The sequence below is a fragment of the Sphaerodactylus townsendi genome, linkage group LG08 (assembly GCF_021028975.2).
Source record: "Sphaerodactylus townsendi isolate TG3544 linkage group LG08, MPM_Stown_v2.3, whole genome shotgun sequence".
Classification (NCBI taxonomy): domain Eukaryota; kingdom Metazoa; phylum Chordata; class Lepidosauria; order Squamata; family Sphaerodactylidae; genus Sphaerodactylus; species Sphaerodactylus townsendi.
This window is the reverse complement of record NC_059432.1, coordinates 79,911,331-79,935,129: the sequence shown is the minus strand read 5'-3', so window position 1 is coordinate 79,935,129 and position 23,799 is coordinate 79,911,331. Positions and strand designations below refer to the sequence as shown.

Here is a 23,799-nt window from a genome sequence, read left to right as displayed (position 1 = left end):
TCTCTGCATTTGATCTTCGAATTTACTCAGGGACTGTTATGGGTTTCAAAGGAAAATATAGAATGGGATATTTTCACTTCTCATATCAGTTTAAGCCTTTTAAAATAAATAAGTGTGACTGTAGATGTTAGTGGAATAAAACTGGGCTTCTAAAGTATAGAGCTTCTAAAGTATAGAGCTTGCCTAGTCAGCATCTAATAATTACTTCTTGTGTTATGACCCCACCTGACTCTTCTCACAGCTTATAAATCTTAGATCCTTCTGGCAGGGCTCTGTTACAAACGAAAACTTTCCTATCTGTTCTGCCGAAAGTTCGTGCAATTGGGGCAGATTATTTGGCTTGTAAAATAGAATGTGTTGAACTTTCATGAGCTTATAGTCCAGTTAAGCAATATGGTTTAGTTCATATTTTGAACAGTGTAAATTAATGTAGTGGATGAGAAACTCACAAGAGCTAATGTAATAAGGAGAGTATAGTGGGGAGAACAATGTACACTGACCAAGCTCCTTCGAAGGAGGAAGGATAAAACCTTCCCAGCTGCCTTGGTAAAAGGCAGGACAAAATGTTATGTTAAAAGTAGTAGCATTTGGAACATAATTACCTTTCAGAGTGTGAAGGCTTGTATCACAGCTGTATAGATGCATTATTAAACAGAACCTGAAGATCTGGGCGTGGATCCTTGCAGTAGTACATCCTGCAAATATGCATTTGTATGTGTGTGCATGCTTGACTGAGAGCCAGGCTGGCTATAGATGTTTGTTTTTTTAACTTTCAGCTTAACAAGGTTATGTTCTGTGTGAGACATCCATTAGATTGCATGAACATGATGGCACAAGTGCTAGAAGAAGACTCCCTAACCTTTTTTAGCCTGTGAGCTCATTTGAAATTCTGACACAACTTGGTGGGCATAGCAGCAAAATGGCTGGCTGCAAAATGACTGTCACAGGAGTTGGAGCAAGCCACAAAATGATTGGCATAGCTTAGTTTCATAACATAGTGTAGCTCTTTGTTCTGTAGCCAATCAGAAGTGTTTCTGGGCAAAAGCCCTATCCAATCCCACACACTTCCTAGAAACATTTGGTGGGTGCCAGAAAAGGTGTTGGTGGGTACCATGGTGCCCATGGGCAACACATTGGTGACCCCTTTTCTAGCTCCTTTGTTAGTCACATTGTTTCATATAGTATCAGATTCTTAAAGTACATTCTTTTTAGTCTTCTGGAAATATAGCCATGAAGTGCTTTAGTATTTATGAACACTTTGAAAGATGACTGAAATTGATCTTTTTGATCTGGAATACAGCTGATTTGTAATCACTTCAATCATAAGAGGAACCCTACTGAATCAGACCAGTGGACCATCCCGTTCAGCCTTCAGTTTCACACAGTGGCCAACAAACAGGGCACTTGAGGATACAGCCTTTCCTTGATGCTGCAATCCCAGCTGTCTCCCTTACTAAGCAGGTTCAAATTCAACCCAAACCTGTCAACACATAAGTAATATGGTCTGTCCAAGAATACAAAGTCCAAAATGTTGTCCAAGGTCAGGCTGAAAGTTCTACTCACAAGCAGTAGAATCATATTTCTTTTGTTCCTGCTGTCTGTCAATAAAATCCTTGAAAACTATCAAGTAGTTTGTTGTCTGATCCGGGGAGTTGACATTAAGACGATTCTGCATTATTTTATGTTTCCCACTTCATGCCTTGGCCATCTGAGGTCATGAACACTTCTCAGGCGACCATGCAGGTATCTGGAGGTGTGCCAGCAAGTACCTTGTCTGGGGAAGGGGCAATTCCCACCCTAGAGGATTATATAACGAAATATGTTGCAGTCCGTCCTGACATGGAGGCCACTGCGGCGGAATTGGAACGGCTCCACTTCAGTGAAGTAGTGGGGTAGGTTGATAGCAAGGAGAGCCGTGGGTCAGAGGCTGATTCCGCCGCTACTACTACTACAAACCTCCTTTTACTGGATTGGAGACGCAAGAACCTTGCACATAGAAATGCTCAGGGCCTTGCTTTACATGGGAAATGCTGTAGAGAGGAGCAAGCTTTGGTTTAGCAGGTGCTGTGCTATCTAACAGTCTGGCCTTGGGAGTCTACTGCTGGGATGGACGTCAAGTCTGGGCCTTTCTGTGTTTTCTCTGTTCTCTCATTGAGATGCATTAGGGGTTGACTGTATATGTATGTCTTTCATCTAGCTGCTTCTTGTTTCTGCATAATGTAAAAATTACTGAAATGCTGATGCCATGAGGGAAATTGGGGGGGGGGGGGGGGGGTAAAAACCAACATTTTGGAAAAATCCAAAAAAAATAGGCAGTATTTCACTTTCCTATCAAACCTAAAAAGTTTGTCTACTTTAATAACATAAATGCATCATTTATAAATTAACATTTACAACATTTTTATTTGGCATATCTATTGAATTTAAATCTATTAACACCAATATTAAAGTGTGAGAGCTGCTAACTGCTGTACTTTATACTATCTTAGCAAATTTCACGCATTCCAGGAGAAAAATATTTTTTCAGTGCTCCCCAAATTTCTGAGTTTATCCAATGGAAAAATGAGGGGGAGCCCTTTATATATATATTCCTTCAAATCTCCCCATGCCACATTTTGTTCAGCAGGATCTCGCTGCTCTCAGTGTTGGCTTTTCCAGCATATGGGGAACAGTGGTGAAATGTGAATGTGTGGAAGACCTTTTTACAGAAGCTTTTGCCTTTTGCAGAAGTTAAGAATCATCTCAAAGTCTGTAGAGTGTGAGCATGCTGTTTTGGTTTGCTATTAGATATCTACTTTGACTACCTCTATATAGAAGATTCTGTGTAGAAGATGTTCTTCACTTATGCTGGTTCTTTAATATGCAAAAATGCAAAAGGATACATTTTAGTCACATGGCAGAAGTTATATTAACTGCTGTGCTTTACAATTTACCTAAGCAAACATGAATCAGCTATCCTATTAAAAGTAATAGAACATATATAATTAAACATTAGAACAGTCAGTGGCATATCAGAGAATTGTAGGTGACATCAACAATTTGAAGTATGATAATATTTGAGTACTTTTACTTTAACAAGTCTATATTCTAGCAGGGAGAAAACATTTATTATGGAAAATGCTTTCACACACTCAGAAATTACAACCTAAACACCAAATACAGTACTTTTTAATGCATTCTTTTAAAATCCCTTAATTTACTAAAGTTAGTTGCCAGTCTAAATTTAAACAAAAACAATTTGCTGTTAACTGAAACATGATTCTTGCAATACAAAACATATATACAAGTTCTGATGATATTGTCTAGATGTAAAGGTTATAATCTTGTTTAGGGGGGGACTATGTATTTGTATTGTTCTTCATATAAAAATTGGAAGTACAATTTTGAATGGGAAATAAGAATTGCTTTCTGGTGACTATGCTGTCATTTGAAATTTAAAGGATAGCCTTTGACATAACAACTTGGAATAATTTGGAAGAAAAGAAACCCACATTGTGTTAATGTGAGCAGGTTTTGAAATAGACAGTTGCTTCGATTCAAATGAAATTGGTGATTTCCACCAATTCCTCCTTCCCCCTGCATACTCTCTCGTCATTCTTTTGGGTCTCTTCTCTGAAGGAGAAGCATTGTGTGGAGATCAACAGTCTATGGTGGGAGGGCTAGGAATGAAAGCTCTATTGTGCTATTGGAAAATTTAGTTTGGATCCAACCTGTAGACTCCTTGAATAATTACTTGGACATTCCATGTTACTATCCAGAGATATCAAACTTTGCTATCCTGCTATTACAAACAGTTGTAGATTGTGCTCTTTGGAACCCTTAATAATTCTAATTTCTTCTTTATGGGATTATACAAATATAATGACAAAAGTGGGGCAAGGGGTCAGCATGGTTTGAAAGGTAGGACGCTGAGCTGGCAGTATAGTCTACACATTGACAGCTGATATCCCGATTGGTGTTTGCATTGAATACAAGCTGTTTGAGAATAGGAGTAGCTTTTAAAGCTGAAATTACTTTACAAGCTAAAAATACTTTAAAGCTTTCACAGTTTAGATGGGAGGCAGATGCAAAGTTGAAGATCATTATGTTCTTTTCATTTTTAATACAATCCAAGTCTATTTTCTGTCTATTTTATATTCCAGTTTAGCCTCCGTGTCATTACATTCATATTGTGTATTCATAATGTGAAAATTATGTGTTGATTTTGGCAAAGTTGCTAGGAAAGAATGCTTGTAAAATAGAAGTAGGTACAGATTTGCTAAGCAAAATTTTCAGTATTATGATCAAACTCGAAAAAAGTCTCAAAGGTTATCAAAATAGTGCCTTAGTGGGCATCATTTTAAGAGAAACCATTGGTCCATCTTTCACTGGAAAAGCCAGGAATGGAAAAAGGGTCATTTCCTTCACAAAAGCCAAATATTCTGCCAGTAAAGTGTGGCACAGCATAGTTGTGGGAAATAGCAGCAGTGTTTGGTTGTCTTTACACTTTTTAATTTACTTGATACTCCTTATTGAGTAGCTGCTTTGTTTTTTTAATTTTTGTTTATTCATTTATAACATATTGTCCAAAGAACCTGCACAAGGCATTTGAAATGCATTAGAAACGTCACATACTATTAAAGCTGGTAGCAGTTAAAAGCACTTTAAAAATGTAACCACAGTATATAACATTGAGCAGCTTAATATGAGTCTTAAAACTGTTCAGACTATACCTTATTCAGGAATAAAGATAGGAAATTTTTGAATTAATCTGCCATTCCTGGACCATCTTTGTTCTAGAATTCTCCGCTTGGGTACTAGTACCTACCTAGTTCTGTCCCCAAGGCACTGGGACCCAAACGAAGCATTCTAGAACAAAGATGGTCCAGGAAATGGCGAATGATTTCACAAATCTCCCGTCATCTTTATCCTAAACAAAAGTATAGGAGCAGACTGTAAAACAGGTAAAAGATCAACCCCTTAACTATAAGACATGATAAAGGAGCTCTTCTACAAGAAGCATTTTGGTTTCCTCTGGTATTGTATACTAATTGGGAACTTTCCCATGGGTCCTAAAAATTAGGTTTGTGTTAGTCGCATGAAGGATGTTACAGAAAATAAGTTTTACTTCCTTAGACTTCCTACAGTCAGGTAATGTAGCCTGGACTGAGAAGCCAAAGCTTTTTCATAGGCCAGATCGCTTGACGAGCTTCATGACTGAGTGGCGTGGTAAGCTGGAATGTCCACATCTAAAACCTGAAACGATACCCACTGTGGTCCACTGACACACTGGGGATGAGAGGAAGCCTTGTGATGGAAGCTGGTACAGCAGGCAGCCATGAGAAAAGTTTTAATGTGAGAGATATCAACATTCTGATGACATCACAGACTATTCTTGGGGCCCCTTTGTTACCATATTAGAACTTTGAAATTGTATATAAGTGAAGAACACATGTTGAATGAAGCAGTTTTGGTAAAATGATTCACAATACTTCAAATAATTCCTCTCTAAGGATTTAAAGAAATCGTTGTAAAGAAAGCAATTAGATCTTATACTATGTATAAGAACTTATATGATTTCATTCAACTGTAAAGATTATACTGATTAATTTTATGTGATAGTTTTGTACTTCAATAAAATTTATAGAGGATTTTTTTAAAAAAGGAGGCAAATAGAGATAACAGGATGGGGAGAGGGGTTGCACATCATTTACTTCAAAAGGAAGGACTGTGTTGAATGCAAAACAATAAACAACCCAAGTCACCAGTAATGTGTTCAATGGAATGATGCATTTTACAACCTGAGCTTTCTGTTGCTCATAGTGTAAGGTTGCCAACCTGCAGGTGGAACCTGGAGATCCCCCATAATTACAATTGAATTATAGACTACAGAGATCTATCCCTCTGTAGAAAATGATTGCTTTGGTGGGTGGACTGTATTGCATTAAACCTTCTGAGGTTGCTTCCCTCCCCAAGCCTCACCCTACCAAGGCCCCATCCCCATATCTCCAGAAATTTCCCAACCTAAAGCTGGCAACCCTAAAGGGAACTCATCTCTGTTGTTGGGAGATCTGTTGCCCTTCTGGGAGAGCCTTCTGCCATGCTGCTTCTATGGGAAGGGGAGAGGAAGCAGATGGGAAGCCGGGAGGATGATGGAGGTTGACAGAGAGTGATGGGGTGGAGGGGCAGAAAGTGGCAGGCATGGGGAAGAGAGAGAGAATAAGAGAAGGGGTGGTAGGAAGGAGAAAGAGTGGGTTACTAAGAGAAGCAGAGGGAGAGGGAAGGAAGCAGAGGTTGGGGGAAATGGAATAGCTATTCTTGCAAGTGCCTTGCAGTATCAATTACTGAATTAGGTATTGTTTTGCCTTTCCAGATGACCATGGATGAAAAATATGTTAACAGCATTTGGGATCTCCTGAAAAATGCTATCCAAGAGATTCAACGTAAGAACAACAGTGGTCTCAGTTTTGAGGAACTGTATAGGAATGCATATACCATGGTATTACACAAACATGGAGAGAAACTCTACACTGGACTACGAGAAGTGGTTACAGAGCATCTCATAAACAAGGTATTTGAAGCAAAATTGAAAGCACAGCACTAATTACTTTAGAAGAAATAGAGGCCTACTTTTGGCATGTGTTTGCCCATGAATATTTATATGGCTAGTCTTGGTTAGTGTGAATTCCAGTGCTTTTGATGTTGTAAATCGGTACTCCCATTATGATGTGGCGTAGGAGGTTAAGAGCTTGTGTATCTAATCTGGAGGAACCGGGTTTGATTCCCAGCTCTGCCACCTGAGCTGTGGAGGCTTATCTGGGGAATTCAGATTAGCCTGTGCACTCCCACACACGCCAGCTGGGTGACCTTGGGCTAGTCACAGCTTCTCGGAGCTCTCTCAGCCCCACCTACCTCACAGGGTGTTTGTTGTGAGGGGGGAAGGGCAAGGAGATTGTAAGCCCCTTTGAGTCTCCTGCAGGAGAGAAAGGGGGGATATAAATCCAAACTCTTCTTCTTCTTCTTTATATATGGCAAAACTGCATTTTACAGCTCTTTATAAGGTGTTTAGACAGACAGACAGACAGTCAGTCACTCAGTCAGTAAATCAGTCTTTGTGGTATTAAAAGTTATTAACAGTGACAACAAAGAAAGCTGATAATTTTTAGGCAAATTAATATATAGAAATTAATCTATAAGCTTCACATTCAGACTATATTCTAAACTTACTTACCCTTGTGATGCTAATTTTATTATTAGTAAGCACAGAATGAATGAGCAACACTATAAGTCTTATAGCTGGATCATAGACCCTCACAAGCTTTTGTTCATGCTAGGAACATGACCCAGGATGTTATATTGATTCATATATTTGAGAGTGTAATGAAGAATGAGAGTTCAGATGACACTCCACTGCTGCTGTCTCCAAGCTATGGCCCTTTCCGCACAGCACAGGGAGAGCGGGTTGCAGGTGGGATGAAGGAACCCGCTCTCCCTCTTGCCCTGTTTGCATGCCTCTGGGCAGGCAGCGACCGGAGCCTGTGGAGGCAATGTGGGCTGCCTTCGCACAGAGGCACGCCTTTTTTTTAAAGAGACTCACCTTTTTAAGAAGCCCAAATACTGAAGGTGATGTGATGAGTCAACAATATCTCTCAAATTAACTGGCATATGATAATTATGGAAAGGTGAGTCTCTAGACCTTTAAAAACCCAGAAGCGTGGTCAAAGTAAAGCGCTTCCCGGGGCAGTCGTTCACTCATGAGTAGCTGCAAAACACAGTAAAACAAAAGAATTGTGAATAGCGCGATTCTCAAATAACCCATGGGGGGGGGGGATGCAGGGCAGCGTCGCTTTGGGGGCGGGAACCATGCAAAAGTGCCCCGCAGAAATGGGTTTGTTACCAGTATTATCCCGGGTTAATTGGCCCATGCAGAAAGGGCCAGACATGGTCAATTTGTAACTGAATATAATGCTTGCCTGCTTTGCCACCATCTTGTTTTTGAAAAGAAATACAGTGTCTATCTATGTGTTCCAGTTTTCTGAAGGATTTTGCTGTCTGCTGCTGAAAGGCTCATACTCAAGGAGTTTATGGCTGACTGTGGCTATTTTAGGGAGCAGCGTAGTGGATTAAAACTGTGAACAGGCATAAAGTGTCAAACTAAGTATTTGCCCCATTGAGATGGGAGAGGTCAGCCATGTATTTAACAATACCAGAGATAAATTTCATATAGTGCAAAAGGTAAAAAGTCAATGGAAGCCAAGTTGCACAGAATTTGCAATAGTATTGATAGTTAATTTATTGTATGCAATTTGAGAGCGCTTAAGCCTTTTTATTGGAATGGTGATGCTGAATGGTTCTTTTCTATCAACTAGTCATTTAAACATATTATCTCCATGGGATCATAAAGATGTATAAAGTTGGCTTTTACTTTTCACATATTCTAAAGGGCACTAACAATATACACAGTCTGGCACAGGCTTAAACATAAGAATCAATCTTTAAGAAAGGATCTAGGGGGGACCCGGGAAATTACAGGCCAGTCAGTTTGACATCTGTTCCTGGTAAATTAGTAGAATCTGTCATTAAAGATAAAATTATAAAATGATGGGATAAAAGCAAAACCTGGGTTGAGAAAGAGTCAGTAATGTATTTTGCAGAGGCAAATCCTGTCTCTACAAACTTACTAGAGTTCTTTGAGGGGATGTAAATAGGGTACGCGGATAAGGGGAACCAGAGGGACATTGTCTACTTGGATTTCCAAAAGGCTTTTGACAAAGTTCCTCACCAGAGACTATTGAGAAAACTCAGCAATGAAGGAATAAGAGGGGAAGTCCTCCTATGGATTAAAAACTGGTTGAGAAACAGGAAGCAAAGAGCGGGTGTAAATGGGAAATTCTCACAATGGAGAGATGTGGGGAGTGGTGTCCCCCAAGGATCCGTATTGGGACCAGTGCTCTTTAACCTATTCATAAATGACCTGGAAGTAGGGTAGCTATGGTGCTAAGCTCAGTAGGATGATACCAAATTATAGTGGTGAGGAACCACAAGGATTGCGAGGAGGTCCAAGCTGAACCTTGATAAATTAGGGTGGGAAGTGGCCTAGAAATATAAAATGCAGATCAATGTAGCAGTCTCAAAAGTGATGCACATAGGGCAAAAAATCCAAACTTCACATACATCAGCTGCAGGGGGGTCAGTGCTATCAGTCACAGACCAGGAAAGGGATTTAAGGCCTTTAACATAGTTCCATGGGAATGTCAACCTAACAGGTGGTAGCTGTAAACCCATGTTGTGATAATCAGGAAAGGAATTGATAATAAAACTGCAAAGATTGTCATGCCTCTATATAAAGCTGTGGTGCTAACTACACTTGGAGTACTGTGGTTCAGTTCTGGTCACCACATCTCAAAAGGATATATTGAAGAGATAGAAAAAGTGCAGAGAAGGGAACCTGAGGATGGTTGAGGGACTGGAGCACCTTCCCATGAGGAAAGGCCGCAGCGCTTGGGGACTCCTTTTTTTTAGTTTGGAGAGAGGACGCCTGAGGGGGGATATGATTGAAGTCTACAAATTATGCATAGAAAATGTTGACAGAGAGAAATTTTTTTCTCTCACAATACTCAGAACTAGGCATCTACTGAAAATGCTGGGGAAGAATTAGAACAAAGTTTAAAGGAAACACTTCTTCACGAACGCAGGATTGGTTTGAATATGGCTGCCACAGGAGGTGGTGATGGCCACCAACCTGGATAGCTTTGTAAAAAGGCAATGGACAGATTTCTATGGAGGGAGAAGTCAATTCTATGGCTACCAATCTTGATCCCTCTTTGGATCTGAGATTGTAAATAGCCTTAACAGTCCAGGGTGCCTCGGGAGCAACAGCCAGAGAAGGCCATTGCTTCTACATCCCATATGTGAACTCCCAAAGGCACCTTGGTGGGCTACCTCTAAGTAGGTAGCAGAGAGCTGGACTAGATGGACTCCAGTCTGATCCAGCTGGTTTGTTCTTATGTTCTTATGTTCTTAATCTGGCAAGGGTATTAAACAGTTACACACTAATTTTTGTGTAGAATTTTAGATCATGGCATTAATCTTTAGAATATGAAGCTGATATTGCTTTGGGTTTTTATACTGTGGCAAAAGTAAGAAATATTGCTATTCAGTAATGCTTCAGAGTTTGTTGAATATCTTAACAAACTTTAAGAAGATATTTATGCAATACAATAAAAAAGCAGACTTGCCAACAAGCTGTTCTTCTTCAAGCTGATTAGTTGTAATTACATTCATTCATAATTTTGCTTGTCAATTAGTCAGTGTCAATTGTAAGCAGTGGATTAAAAAATACAAGGACTAAATTGAAGTGTATGCATGTTCTGCAGAGGTAAAGTGCTGAAGTGCATTTTATTATCATTTGTAGTCTACTTTAGACTGAACAGCTGACTGACTGATGTGTAGAGTACCTTCTGCTGTTTGTTTCTGAAAATTGACCTTGCCTTGAGAAGAGTAGGTGGAAATGTGGTATATCATATACATGGAAGAGCTTTGTGTAAAGTACCATGTTGCATACATTGTACTTCCTTGCATAGGACAAGTAAAACCTTCATCTTTCTATGGCAGGGGTCTACAGCCTGCGGCTCTCCAGATGTTCATGGACTACAATTCCCATCAGCCCCTGCCACCATGGCCTGTTCTATGGCAAGAGGCTGACATTGGGGGTCAAACACAGTCAGCAGTAGCTACATCAGTTGCCATTTTTTCTTGTGTATAATTACTGCATATATAAAAGTAAAGAAACAGAGGCTGTGTGTGTGGCTGACTTTGTCTATTAACTTTTTGTTCCAAAAGTACTCTTGGTGTGAGGCTCTGTGCATTTAGGAGCTAAAAAACACACACTCTTGACTGATCTTTTTGATCAGCCCATTCACCCAAGAGGAGTAATATTGTGAAGTCTTGGTTTCACGCATAACCACTGGAGAGATAACTCATATTTCTTCCTTAAGAAAATTCCTATTTTTACCATAGTGACTATGGCTACCAGCACATTGGGAAATAGAAGTACTCTTGGATATCACCATTTGATGCCTACTGGAAATATTGCAGAAGTGTTCATTTGTTCAAAGCAGTGAAAGTGCCTGAATTTTGAAGTTGGTGGAGATTGAGGGGTGGGAGGGGTGGTTGCCTTCCCTTCCCTTCTCTTTATGTAAATATTCATGAATAAGCCTGACACCTGGTTGGAACCACTGTGCAACTAGTGTGTTGATTCAGAGCTTCAGCAGTGAGATAGGAAGTTTGAATCTGGTTTTGAGAGGGAGAAACACATTACTGCTTTTTGGTCCTTAGTGTGTTTTATATTCAGGATATTACTCTTGAACACATATAGATATGTATGCATTTAGTGACTAACTGTGGGATCTGGGATGTTCCAGCTTCTAGAAGTACTTCAGTCATCCACTGGATGATCTTCATGATCTTAGTGTTTCTTGGTCTGATTTCTTCTGTGTGCCGGCTTCTTTTCTTTTAGTGCTGGGTAATCCTGAAGAGCCTTTGTGTTTTGGTGATCTGGGAATAGAGTTCACACATGAGCGAGAGAATAGCAGATGCTTCCTCTTTGCAAATTAAAACAAACAAAACAGCAGTCTATCCAAACTACAATATTCTGTATTACTTTCCAGTTTCATGTTGCAACCAAATATCCATTTCCCAATGGGGAGGGTTTGTTTCTAGTGCAAATACAGGCAGGTTCTATCCAACAAGAGAGAAGGCACAGTCCTAAGTGGGGCAGAGATATCTTACCCAATATAGAATTTAAAAAATAAAAGGATAGGCACAAAAAATGAAAAACAGGCAGATTTCAAGAAACAGCTAAGAAAATATACTGTTTAGCAATCTGCCTCTGCTTGTGGGCAAGGGCTGTAGAGAACTGGCCCCTGTAGATAGAGTTTACGCCTCAACCTTTTGTTTTTTTGAAATCACAACGCCAATGCATTGAGGGGCAAGTTAGTAGGATTGTTTCAGGCGTATGGCAATATGAACTTGTGCAAAAGGTTCAAAGCAATTCACCGAATTTGAGGAGCCCCAGCACTGAAAACATATTTCAGCTTCACCAGTGAAACTGCATCCATAGAAATAAGTTGTCCAGTTTGTTTATTTAGCTTGTTTGTAGCCCGTCTTTCCCACTGAGACTCAAAACAGCTTACAGAGGGAAAGAATATAGTTTGAGACATTGAATGAATAATGTAATAGGGAAAAAAAACCAAATTGAACCGAGAGTGAGCAGCCATTTGACCATACAGTATAAGAAACATAGTAAACAATTAAATTGTTTTTAATACTGGAAATACAAAATGAAATGAGAATGAGAACAGCAAACTACCCAGGCCAGATGAGCAGGGCATAAAAGGCAATTCTTGCAGATATGTGGGTCTTAGGCCATGAAGGACCTTGTTTGTGAACTCGCTTATTTCTTCCTCTCCTTCACCGCTTAAGTATGAGAGAAGTTAGAAGAAGATCTAGTTTAGTGACAGCTTCTTTGATTTCATTTTGTTGGTGTCAGATGAGCAGAACCATTCAGTTCATAGTGGAGCCGCTGCCCCACCATCAGCAGGGGCTTCTTATGGGTCACTTTCCCCTTTCACGTTAATTGTGTTTTAGCTGTCCAAGTCATGGATTCAAGGCAGGGAGAATCTTTGCAGTGCCTCTTATGTGGGTATGTGCATATGTCTGGGTTTCCTGAAAGGCTGCTCTGACATCTTCCTGTGGGATAGGATAGAGGTTGTCTGAGCTCAAACATAATTCCATGGGGCCTGATAGGATAGAGGTTGTCTGAGCTCAAACATAACATTCCATGGGGCTTGAGATACTCCAGAGCTTTTCTAGTAAATGCCATACTTGTTAAAATGAATTTCACTAAAGCTATACATAGTTTTAACCAATACATCTTGTTTCACTACTAGGAGCAGATATGTGCAGGGTGCAGCCTGGTAGAGCGCTTTCACAGATTAGAGAAGTACTTACCTATTCTTTTATTAAGCATCTCCACACTAGAGCTGATCCAAAACTGCAGTCACTACCTCCCCTTTCCAATGGAAAGAAAACATCTCCACAGCCAATGTTGGCAAAAAGTTTATTTTTTAAAATTTATATCCTGCCCATTCTCAACCAAAATCAAGCTCAAGGTGGCTTGCAACATTTTAAAGCGTTAAATAATACAATAATGCTTTGCAATAAAACTAATAATTCCAAAACCTAGACTTATGTCTACAGATGGTGAGCAATAAAGTAACAGCACCCAAGCCTACAATATATATCTCCCTGTCTTGACATTCTTCTTTTACAAGACTTTGTCAGAGAATGGGGGAGAATGAAAAAGGAAAATTGCAAAAGAGAAGGGGGGAAAGGGGGGGAGTGCACAGTCAGGCGTGTGTGTTGGTAATTGGGAGGCCAGCAAGATGGAACAAGTGGACAGGGAGTGCCCTCAACCGAAAGCCCGGTGGAACATCTCCATCTTGAAGGCTTTGAGGAAGTGATTAAGAACCCACAGGGCCCTGGTGTCAACTGACAGAGAGTTCCACCAGGCTGAAGCCAGGGCCAAAAAAGTCCAGCTCTGGTTGAAGCTAATCTAGCTTCCTTGGGGCAAGGAACCACCAGAAGATTACTGATAGAGAACTGAAGTGTCATCCATGGGCAACATGGGGAGATGCAAGGCCCCAGACTGCTCAAGACCTTAAAGGTCAGAACTAAAATCTTGAAAATGATTCAACTGGTAACCAGTGCAGCTGGCATAGCAAAGGTCTTACAAAAATGTGCCCTCACCATAGTTTCTAGGCATTTTGTCATGCCATACTGCATCTTTTGGAATTCTAGTTTCTTAACTTCTGATCAGTCTCAAGGGGCAGGCTCTGTGCGGCCAGGGTTAGGAGGAATCCAACCAAAAAGTGATAGTTGCGTGGACCACTGTGTCTAGGTTCAAGTGGGATAGGTAGGGGGCCAACTGGGCCTTTCAGTGATGGAAAAAGGTCACCCTCTCCATGTGTGTTACCTGGGCCTCCATAGATACAAGAGAGAAAGCATTCCTGGGCATACACACCAGGCTTTTGATGGATGAGGAGCAGTGCTATGTGCTTCATGCCATCAAATTCATGGCAGTTGAAAAACCCTCCACTGCTCTCCTGCAAGACCTCTCCCAGACTTCTGACTCAGCCAGAGGACTTCCATCTTTGATGGATTCAACCTCAGTCTACTCTTTCTCAATCATCCAGCCATGGCCTCCAGATATTGTGCCAAAGCATTTGGGGTGGCAGCCAGCTGGCCCTCCCATCAACAGAAAAACTGGGTGTCATCTGCATATTGATGACAACCCAGTCCATAGCTCTGGACACTCTGAGCCAGGGGCCTCCCAAAGATATTAAAGAACTTTGGATAAAGGTTACCCCACTGTGGCACTCTATGAACCAGTGGATGTCCTTGAGATGTAACCCCCTCCCCCCCGGGTGTCACTCACTTGTCCCTATCCCAAGGAAACGAGGTCAGCTCCATTCTTGGCTGTACCTCACAAATCCCAGCATCAGCTAGGGTGTGGTGGCTCAAGAGGTCATGATTAACCATGTCAAAAACTGCAGTGAAGTCTAACATTAACAGTGCTTGGTGCAGCTGTAAATGGAGTTTGTCCATAATGGTGACCAGGATGTTCTTCATCCCGATGGCCAGGACTAAAGCTAAACTGGAAGGGATCCAGAACCAATGAGTCCTCCAGAAATGCCTGCAGCTGTTCCACAGCTGTTCTCTCAACTACCTTTCCCAGAAATGACAAATTTGAAACTGGGCATTTATTGGCCAGATCCATAGGATCTAAAATGGCCTTCTTCCCAGAGGCAAGTGCACCTAACTGGGTTTCTACTCCTCTACCCTGGGAAAATTCCCTGTTCAAGGGAATGGTTAACAGTATCCAGCAGCATCTTCAGCAACCGTGAGGGGCAAAGATCAAGAGGACAAGTGGTAGGTCTTATTACTTACAAGTATTCTGTCAACATCAGACTGGGAGAGCAGAGTAAAATGGTCCAAAAAAGGACCACAAGACAGTCAAGTTGTCTCCAGTTCCCTTACTATCTCAGCTGTTGCTGGGAGGTTATGACAGAGCAAGAAGACTTTATACGCAAAGAAATTCACAAAAGCCTCACAGCTAATGGCCAAATCACTACTTTCATATCCCATAGGTAGAAGTCTGTTTTTTCCCCTTTATATTACACTTTTCCCCCATTGGACATCCAGAGTGGTCATTTGACATTCTCACCTCCTCCATTTTATCCTTAGAACAACTCTTTGAAGTATATTAGACTGTGTCTGACCCAAAGTCACCCAGCAAGTGTCCATATTGTGTGTGTGGTGGGGGGGGGGGGATGAGGATCCAAACCTGGTCCTCCCATAACCTGGTCCTACATTCTAAGTACTACGCCACACTGGCAAATAGTTTGGCCCTCCCTTCCCAGAGAATACTTCCTCCGTGGAAAAAAGCAAATTTGAGCAAATTCAGTGTGACACACCTCATACCCATGGCAGGATGTGAGATCCAGGGAATGCATCCTGATAGCTAATTTATGTGGCTATGTTAATGTGGATATCAATAAACTCTGCAAACAGTCTCTTTAACCATAGTTAAAACTGTAGCATAGAAATATGTATGAAGAAGAAACTGAAAAGTGCACTAGTCTCTTTTAATAATCTATAATGTATGGGGGTGAGTGGAGTGCTGATCGGGGATTGTATTACTTACAGCCATCTGAATCTATTTATTGGTATTGTTTTAATATTTGTATATTTATATTGTATTGTATTTTTAATGATTGTATCAATTGTTTATTTTATGTTGTAACCCGCCCTGAGCCCTACAGGGATAGGGCAGGATGTAAATTTAACAAAAATAAATTAAAAATATATATTGAGAAGTTAACTTGAAGCCTTTTTGTTCTGTTGCAGGTGCGAGAAGATGTGTTAAACTCATTAAATAACAACTTTCTCCAAACATTAAACCAAGCATGGAATGATCATCAGACAGCTATGGTGATGATTAGAGACATTCTGATGTATATGGTAGGTAATATCTGGTATTGTAAATTATTCCAAAGCTAGAACTATTCCATCTCACCGAAGAGCTCAGACTCCTTCATGTTGACAGAATATTAAATGTGAGATGTTGAATTTTCTTAATTTTGTACACCGTGTTCCATATTGGTATTTCTGCCTTCATCTTCCTTTGTCCATTCCACTGGTTAAAGAAGTGCCATTGAAAAGTTAACGTGGAAGATAAATTAATAACTTAAGGGAAACAATCATGCATATCAGATACTTCATGGCACCCCAGCATACTATATTACATTAGGCATGTAAGAGCTCCCTTTTCCTGTGTTATTTTCACAATGTAATACTAGGTTGTGTGACTGGGTAACAGTCAACCCAGTAACATTCATTGAAGAGTGAGGATATGCCCACAGAATCTGCTGTCCATAAGTTTAGGTGGGTTTGTGTGTAATCCTGTCAGTTGGGTAAGGAACATTACAAGTGAGATCCCATCTGTTGGTGAGTCATTCAGTAGTTAAGAGCACTGGAGACTCACATTTGTCCATCTGCCCTTCTGATTAAAGGTACACATATTCCACCCAGATTAATTATTCAGCTCTTTTGAAAATTTGCTAGATTATGCAAAGTATTTTGATTCATCATCTAATAAACTGGATTACTAAATATAGGGAAACAAAGTTAACATCTAGTTTCTTTCTGCTTAGTACAGATGGTACCCAATATTTATTTTACATTTTTACCTGTCTACCAAGGAGCTCAGGGTGCTACCATTCTTTTTTGGTCATTCACAACAGCTCTGTGAGGTAGGCATGACTATGGTTAACTGATTTGAACTCCAGATGTTCCAGAACTAACCCTTTCCTATCAGTTTTTCTGTCAGCATGGCCAATTGGCCATGCTGGTAGGGGCTGATGGGAATTGTAGTTCCTGAACATCTGGAGAGCCGCAGGTTCCCTACCCCTGGGCTAAACCAAATGAGACATTGGGAGTTCCCAATTGTGTGTTTTGTTTTTCTGAATAACAGTGCATGGAACTCAAGTTCAGAGTGGGAATGTACGAGAAAGAGGTGTTCGATCCTTTACCTCATACGCTGTTTTTGCGACCTGAAATGGTCCTTTGAATCTACCTGTATCAGGTCATATATGTTTACCCAGTCAGAGCAAATGCCAGTTTTGCATGACCATTCCACATCAGGAAAACAGCATGGAAGGAAAGAAACCTCTTTTCTTAATGCCACAGTCCCAACTCAAATTAGTGTTCATCCTCCATGTCAGTTATTTAAAAGAAAACATATTTGGGATTCTCAGCATGGCATGCGGAGGTTCCCTCATCGATTGCTGCCCTCGGTGCCCAACCCTGAAGAAATGAGCGCAGCCACTGTAGGCTCACCCACCAATTCTGGCATCAGAAAGGCGATTGGTCAAGAGGTCATGATCGATCAAGATGAATGCTGCTGTCAGATTCAGTAATAGCAGCAGCGCTGACCTGCCTTGGTCCAGGTGTCTCTGGAGATGATCTGCAAGGGTTAGCAGAGTTGTCTCCATCCCTAGCCAGCATGAAAAATGGATGAGATTTCCTCCAGAAAAGCTTGAGGCTGCTCTGCCACTGCTCTCTCAAATACCGTACCCTGAATAGAAAGATGTGATACTGGGCAGTAGTTGGAAAGATCCAACAGATCCAAAAATGTTTTTTAAAGACCGACCTCACCATTAACCAGAAGATCCACATGACTAGTATATGTCCTGGATCCCACATCACCAAATACACACCTGCAGTAATATAAAATATAATTATTAATATTCGATATATAAATATACCCTTCTTAATTAATTATTTCTGAGTATGTATGATCCCCCCCCCCCAATTGAACTTTAGCCAGCCCTTGAGTATCTGGAGTGAGAGGAAAGGCTTTCCCACCTACTTTCTTCCTCTTTTCAGAATGGGGGACAAGATGGCTGGAGCCCAACAAGCTGGCGATGGAGGAGTGGGAGTAAAACTATTGCTTTTTTCCTGGGTGGTTGCTATAGTAGTGGTTGTATGATCTCTTCCTGGGTCCCATGTTTAGAGTTTGCAGAGAAAGGTCAGGGCTGTTGGAGAGGATGGTCCCTTTACCTCCATCCTCTGTGTGAGACCCACAGCTTGTCTGTCTTCAGTTCTCTGTGGTAGCAACTGTTTTAAGGCAGGAAGTACCTGCCAGGCACAACCACTACTGGATAATGGCCTTGCTAACTTTCTGAAAACATGGACTGTATGCCACAATGGAGGGAATAGTGCTCTGAAGAGCCGTAGACAGCACATCAGAGCGCCATAGTCCAAGCCTCTGAGCACCACCGTTTCAGACAATCTTAGAAACTGTGCGGTTGTATGAAATGTAAATTTGTTTGTATTTTCTCTTTAATGTTAGGACCGTGTATATGTACAACAAAATAATGTGGAAAATGTCTACAATTTGGGATTAATTATATTTCGAGATCAAGTTGTACGTTATGGGTGTATTAGGGATCATCTACGACAGACATTGTTGGATATGATTGCACGGGAGCGGAAAGGTGAAGTTGTAGACAGGTAGGACAACAAAGTGATTCTTGAATTTCTGCTGTTGCTTTGTGTTTATTGATCTTGTACTGCTTCATCTACATCCTGAGCCATTACAAATTTTTAAATTTTGAGATTTCCTTGTTGTTGACTATTTTCAGACCAAATTAAAGCTTTATTTTCTTTGGCTACAGTTTGCCCGTTTTTAAAATTTTGAAGCTAAGATTGTATGCCATTCTCTCCATCCAGGGGCACTAGACTTTCCCCCAGTCCACAATTCATCCATACTGCAAATTTGCAGGGAATTGCTATTTAATTTTTTAAAATGTGTATTTTCTATTTTGTGCAAAGTGGCTTCTGACAGTAACAACATTCAAAATAAATCTGAACAGTAAAGCATAATGAAAAGTACACTACTTCAAGAATAGCAACCACTTAAACAGCCAAATACATTAAAACTCCCTGGCAAAACTAGTGAACAAAAGTGTTATTGTGCAAGGTCAGTAAGTGGTAGTAATTGTTAATATTTTGTCACATATTAAAAATTGTTTTTAAAACGTTGCATTCTCAGTCATCTTAGAATTTCTCTGATTCCTTCTATAATGAGCGATACTTTTTAAAAAATTTATCTAGATGTTAGATGAGAAAAATCTTATAAAGCACTTGGCAGTGCTAACAAACTAGCGGTTGTCCAAAACAAAAACTTTAAAAGTAGGTCTTAGGTTAAGACACAGCACTGGCCATTCTTTTTGCTCTTAGTGAGCCTGTGTAAATCGTACCCCTTGTTGACCGTCTTTGCAAATTCTGTTTCTGCTAAAAGAAATGTAACCTTTAAATCTTTTTTTTTAATGTTTTGACAGAGGAGCAATAAGAAATGCTTGCCAGATGTTAATGATTTTAGGTCTTGAAGGACGATCAGTCTATGAAGAAGATTTTGAAGCTCCTTTCTTAGAGATGTCTGCCGAATTCTTTCAGGTACATTACATTTTGCAAGGATTTCTATATGTTTCAAACATCTTTGCAATTAATGATTGCTTGGTCAGGATAGTTTATTGAAGTTCATTTGTCTGAAATAATTGCATCCAATCTTACCCCCCAAATGGTTCAGTAAGAATTCAGATTGTACTGGTACATCCAGACGTTAAATATCTTATTGCTTAACGCTTCATGGGTCTCAGGCCAGGGTTTGTAAAAGGAGATGTGGTACCTAAAATACAACAATATGAATCATATGACATTAATAGGATAAAAGTGTAATAAATGGAGAAAAACTACCTTATATGTGTATATTTCATTACAGATGGAAAGCCAGAAATTTTTAGCAGAAAATAGTGCTTCAGTTTATATAAAGAAAGTAGAAGCTAGAATTAATGAAGAAATAGAACGTGTGATGCACTGCCTTGATAAATCAACTGAAGAGCCAATTGTAAAAGTTGTTGAGAGGGAGCTTATTTCCAAGCATATGAAAACAATAGTAGAAATGGAGAACTCTGGGCTGGTTCACATGCTGAAAAATGGAAAAACTGAAGGTAAGTTTGGATGATGCCTCTGCAGTGTTAATGATGCATCATTGAGCAGCTTGGTTCTGAAGGAAGGGCAGAGATAGAAAGCGTGTGGCACTTGGCATTTTCTCTTCCCTCACCCTCTACATTCTCTCCAAAGCTGTCAAGAAAGTCTAATTATTTGTGACTAATTGGGTTTCAGATATCTCCTGCAAGTTCAGTACAGTGTGAGGAATGCCAGTTGACTGAACAAAGCGATTGTTTCCTCTCACTGGCTCATTCCGCACATGCAGAATAATGCACTTTCAAACTGCTTTCAGTGCTCTTTGAAGCTGTGCGGAATAGCAAAATCCACTTGCAAACAGTTGTGAAAGTGGTTTGAAAACGCATTATTTTGCGTGTGCGGAATGGGCCACTGTTTTGTTCACCAATATCAACTTTTGTGGAACTTTTCACCAGTTGCTGTAGATCAGCAGAAATTCTGTCTAATTTCGACATGTAAAATGCATCACCCCTCCAAAAATATGAAAATTAATGCTGTATCCTGCTTCTTTAAGATGTCATACTGTAGATAGTATATGTATTTCATCAAAGCCATGTTCTTCAGAACAATCCCATGAGCCATTTGGCCTCAAGGAGTTGGACTCAGTCAGTTCATATGCAGATGCAAACCACCTTACAGACTGGTATAAAAATTGTGAAGACAGTGTGTATGAAGCCCTTTGAGAGTTTTACATGCAGCATGGAAATGCTAAGTGGTGGTGTAATGAAGAGTTCATCTGTCTGATAGTTCAGTTGAACTGAAAGCTCAGTTTCATCTTACTCCATCCATTCCATAAAAAAAAATGTACATCTCCCAAACTTAAACAATAAATGTTTGCCTGGACCCTGACTAAAATTTCCACAGATGAAAGGGATTTTATCCTCAGAACATGAATTACTTGCATCTGCCCTCCCCCTGGTGCCAAAAATGCCCCTGAAATACTACTGCTTGGGGTCAGGGTACCTCCAGGAGCAGCTGGGAGGATGATCAAAAAGTCTGCTGTGAGGAGCAGAATTGGAAAAAAAATGTCTTCCCTTCTTTCTGGGGAAATTTTAGCCAGGGGCTAGCCTGTTAGCTTCATGTTTAGCCAGATTTTACTTAAAGATTCAAATTATACCAATGTTGATTTATAAAATTCATCACTTAGTATTGGTGATAATTGGAGATGTTATTCTCAGTTTAGCTGTTAATAAATTTATGGCATTTGATCTTTGATAAGACAGTTCAGCATATACTCTAGCCTTTTCTCAATGTAAGCCACAAAGCTGTACATATTAATAGAACTAGATTCTAATATCTTAAAATATCATATGCCCTTGTTTAAAAACTAGTAAAGGAAAAAATTACAGAAGTTTATGGTCAAAAATAGAAGGATGTACAATCTGTGTGAGAAAAAGATGTTAGTCGGGTGTTATATTCCTCCACCACAGAACTCAGCATGCCAGACCTTCTTTGTTGTAGTATGCTCCTCCTAGTCCCTAGTGCCTTTCTAGCCCTTCTCCCTCTCATCCATTTGAAAGTAAAAATACAATTAACTATAAATGCTCTTGTATCAAAGTTGCATGTTCAATAATACACAAAATAATGGTCTTGCCAAAAGCAGTGCATAAACATGAATGATAATTCTCATATTCGTTCGGGACTATATTCTAATGTGGAAGCATACAATTGCCTCAACTGCTGCACCTCATCTGACGGTATTAACATCTTTTTCTGAGACAGAGTGTAGAATCTCACATTGTGTTCCACATTGTGGTGGGAATCAGGAGTCTGACAAATCTGGTATTCTTATGACAGTGCATGTTAATAGTAGATTTCTTTTTCTGTTACAGATCTTGCTTGTATGTATAAGTTGTTCAGCCGAGTGCCGAATGGTTTAAAGACAATGTGCGAGTGTATGAGCTCTTACCTGAGGGAACAAGGTAAAGCGCTTGTATCTGAAGAGGGTGAAGGAAAGAACCCAGTTGACTACATCCAGGTAGCTAAAAGTTTCTTAGTTTCCCCCATTATGCCAAAAACTTAATTGTCTAAGGGAGCTTCCAGTGCTGTAGTAGTAGCTTTTCATATCAGAAGCAAACAAGAACAACATTTTGGGTATCTTGTGTTCCTGCAGTGTTTAAAAATAGTCAGGTTTTCAAAAAGTTTGATCACTCATGTACCAGTTTATCATTTTAATGGACACATTCAGAACAACCTGAATTTTCAGTAAAATAATTACTTGTTCATTGTTTAACAGTTAGTAGAAACTTATCTAATGACAAATGAAAGCTTATAACGCATTAGTTTTTAATTTGGGATCCCATATCAAAGGTGAGTTGATATTACAATCTCTGTACAAACTATTGGGTTGTTTAATTGTTTGTTTGCTTGCTTGCTCAAGGGTTTACTGGATTTGAAGAGTCGGTTTGACCGTTTCCTTCAAGAATCTTTCAACAATGATAGACTTTTCAAACAAACTATTGCAGGAGACTTTGAGTATTTCCTGAACCTTAACTCTAGGTCTCCGGAATATCTCTCACTATTTATAGATGACAAGTTGAAAAAAGGTGTCAAAGGAGTAAGTATAATTTCAGTTCAAACTGTTAATTGGGGGAGGGGAGATTCTTTAAACTTTCTAATCTATATTGTCTAACTTGCAAATATACTTTCTCTTACTATCCTAAATTTTCTGCCCATAAACTATTAGAAGAAAAGTTTTCTGTTTTAAGTTTCTGTATACTGTGCATAATTGTTAGTGTGGAAAAAAACAGATAGAACATTTTCTCCCACACAAGTAATGTTAGAATTTGGGAGCCTCCAATAAAATTGATGGGTGGTGGATTTCTCAGAGCACAAGTTGGTGTTGCATGAAGTATGGAGCTGCTCTCTGTTCTTAGTGTGGCACTGGTAATTGGGCTTTACATCACTAATTTGGAATACAGTTGCTTCCTTTGTTTTTGTTTACAGTTAACAGAACAAGAGGTAGAGACTATATTGGATAAGGCAATGGTTCTGTTTCGGTTCATGCAAGAAAAAGATGTATTTGAACGATACTACAAGCAGCATTTGGCAAGGAGGCTTCTAACGAACAAAAGTGTTTCAGATGATTCTGAGAAAAATATGATATCTAAATTGAAGGTAATGCCAGCTCCTCATTTTTGTCTGTTCCATAGTTCTTGGCTTATTTTTTTCCCTTCATACCAACATCCAGCCAGCACTGTTGTGACTGCAATATGATGTAGCAGTTTAATTTGTTACATATCATTAATTCTTCTGAAATTCTGAGCTAACCATTTTTCTAAACCCTCCGGGACGGGTACTCAATATTTTGTTCTTTGCAACTGAGAATTGTTTGACGACAATCTTCCCAAACCATTTTGAAACCTTCATGTTACAGTGCTTTGGAGTAGCAGTTTGATTTCCCACCATTCGTGTGAGCTGTTCTAGGAAAAGGGGTGGAAGGCAGTGATGTAGGCAGTCGTCCTACTTCACCACTCAAAGGATTCTCTGTAAATTCCTCTATTGGTGGAGAGGAAAAGCTACCTCCTTCACCTTTCCTCCAGATGCACTTCTTCTCTTCCCCCTCTCAGTAAAGTAAATTAAATACCTTTTCACTGCTGGAGAGTATTTTGCAAGAAGTGGATGAGATGTGCATGTCCATAACCCAGTTGGCCCTCAAAAGGTAACCTT

At 39.9% G+C, this 23,799-nt stretch overlaps 1 protein-coding gene across 1 annotated transcript in view; it reads left to right on the top strand.

Annotated features, from left to right (window-relative positions):
* The window catches only part of CUL3 (cullin 3), a 60,062-nt gene that overhangs the window by 22,894 nt on the left and 13,369 nt on the right, over positions 1 to 23,799 (top strand). Inside the window, exons 2-9 of the mRNA XM_048505623.1 lie at positions 6,353 to 6,550; positions 15,949 to 16,062; positions 18,455 to 18,615; positions 19,446 to 19,560; positions 19,886 to 20,114; positions 21,963 to 22,108; positions 22,511 to 22,687; positions 23,077 to 23,247. Coding sequence (XP_048361580.1) covers positions 6,353 to 6,550; positions 15,949 to 16,062; positions 18,455 to 18,615; positions 19,446 to 19,560; positions 19,886 to 20,114; positions 21,963 to 22,108; positions 22,511 to 22,687; positions 23,077 to 23,247 — 1,311 coding nt within the window. The remainder of the gene's footprint in view (positions 1 to 6,352; positions 6,551 to 15,948; positions 16,063 to 18,454; positions 18,616 to 19,445; positions 19,561 to 19,885; positions 20,115 to 21,962; positions 22,109 to 22,510; positions 22,688 to 23,076; positions 23,248 to 23,799) is intronic.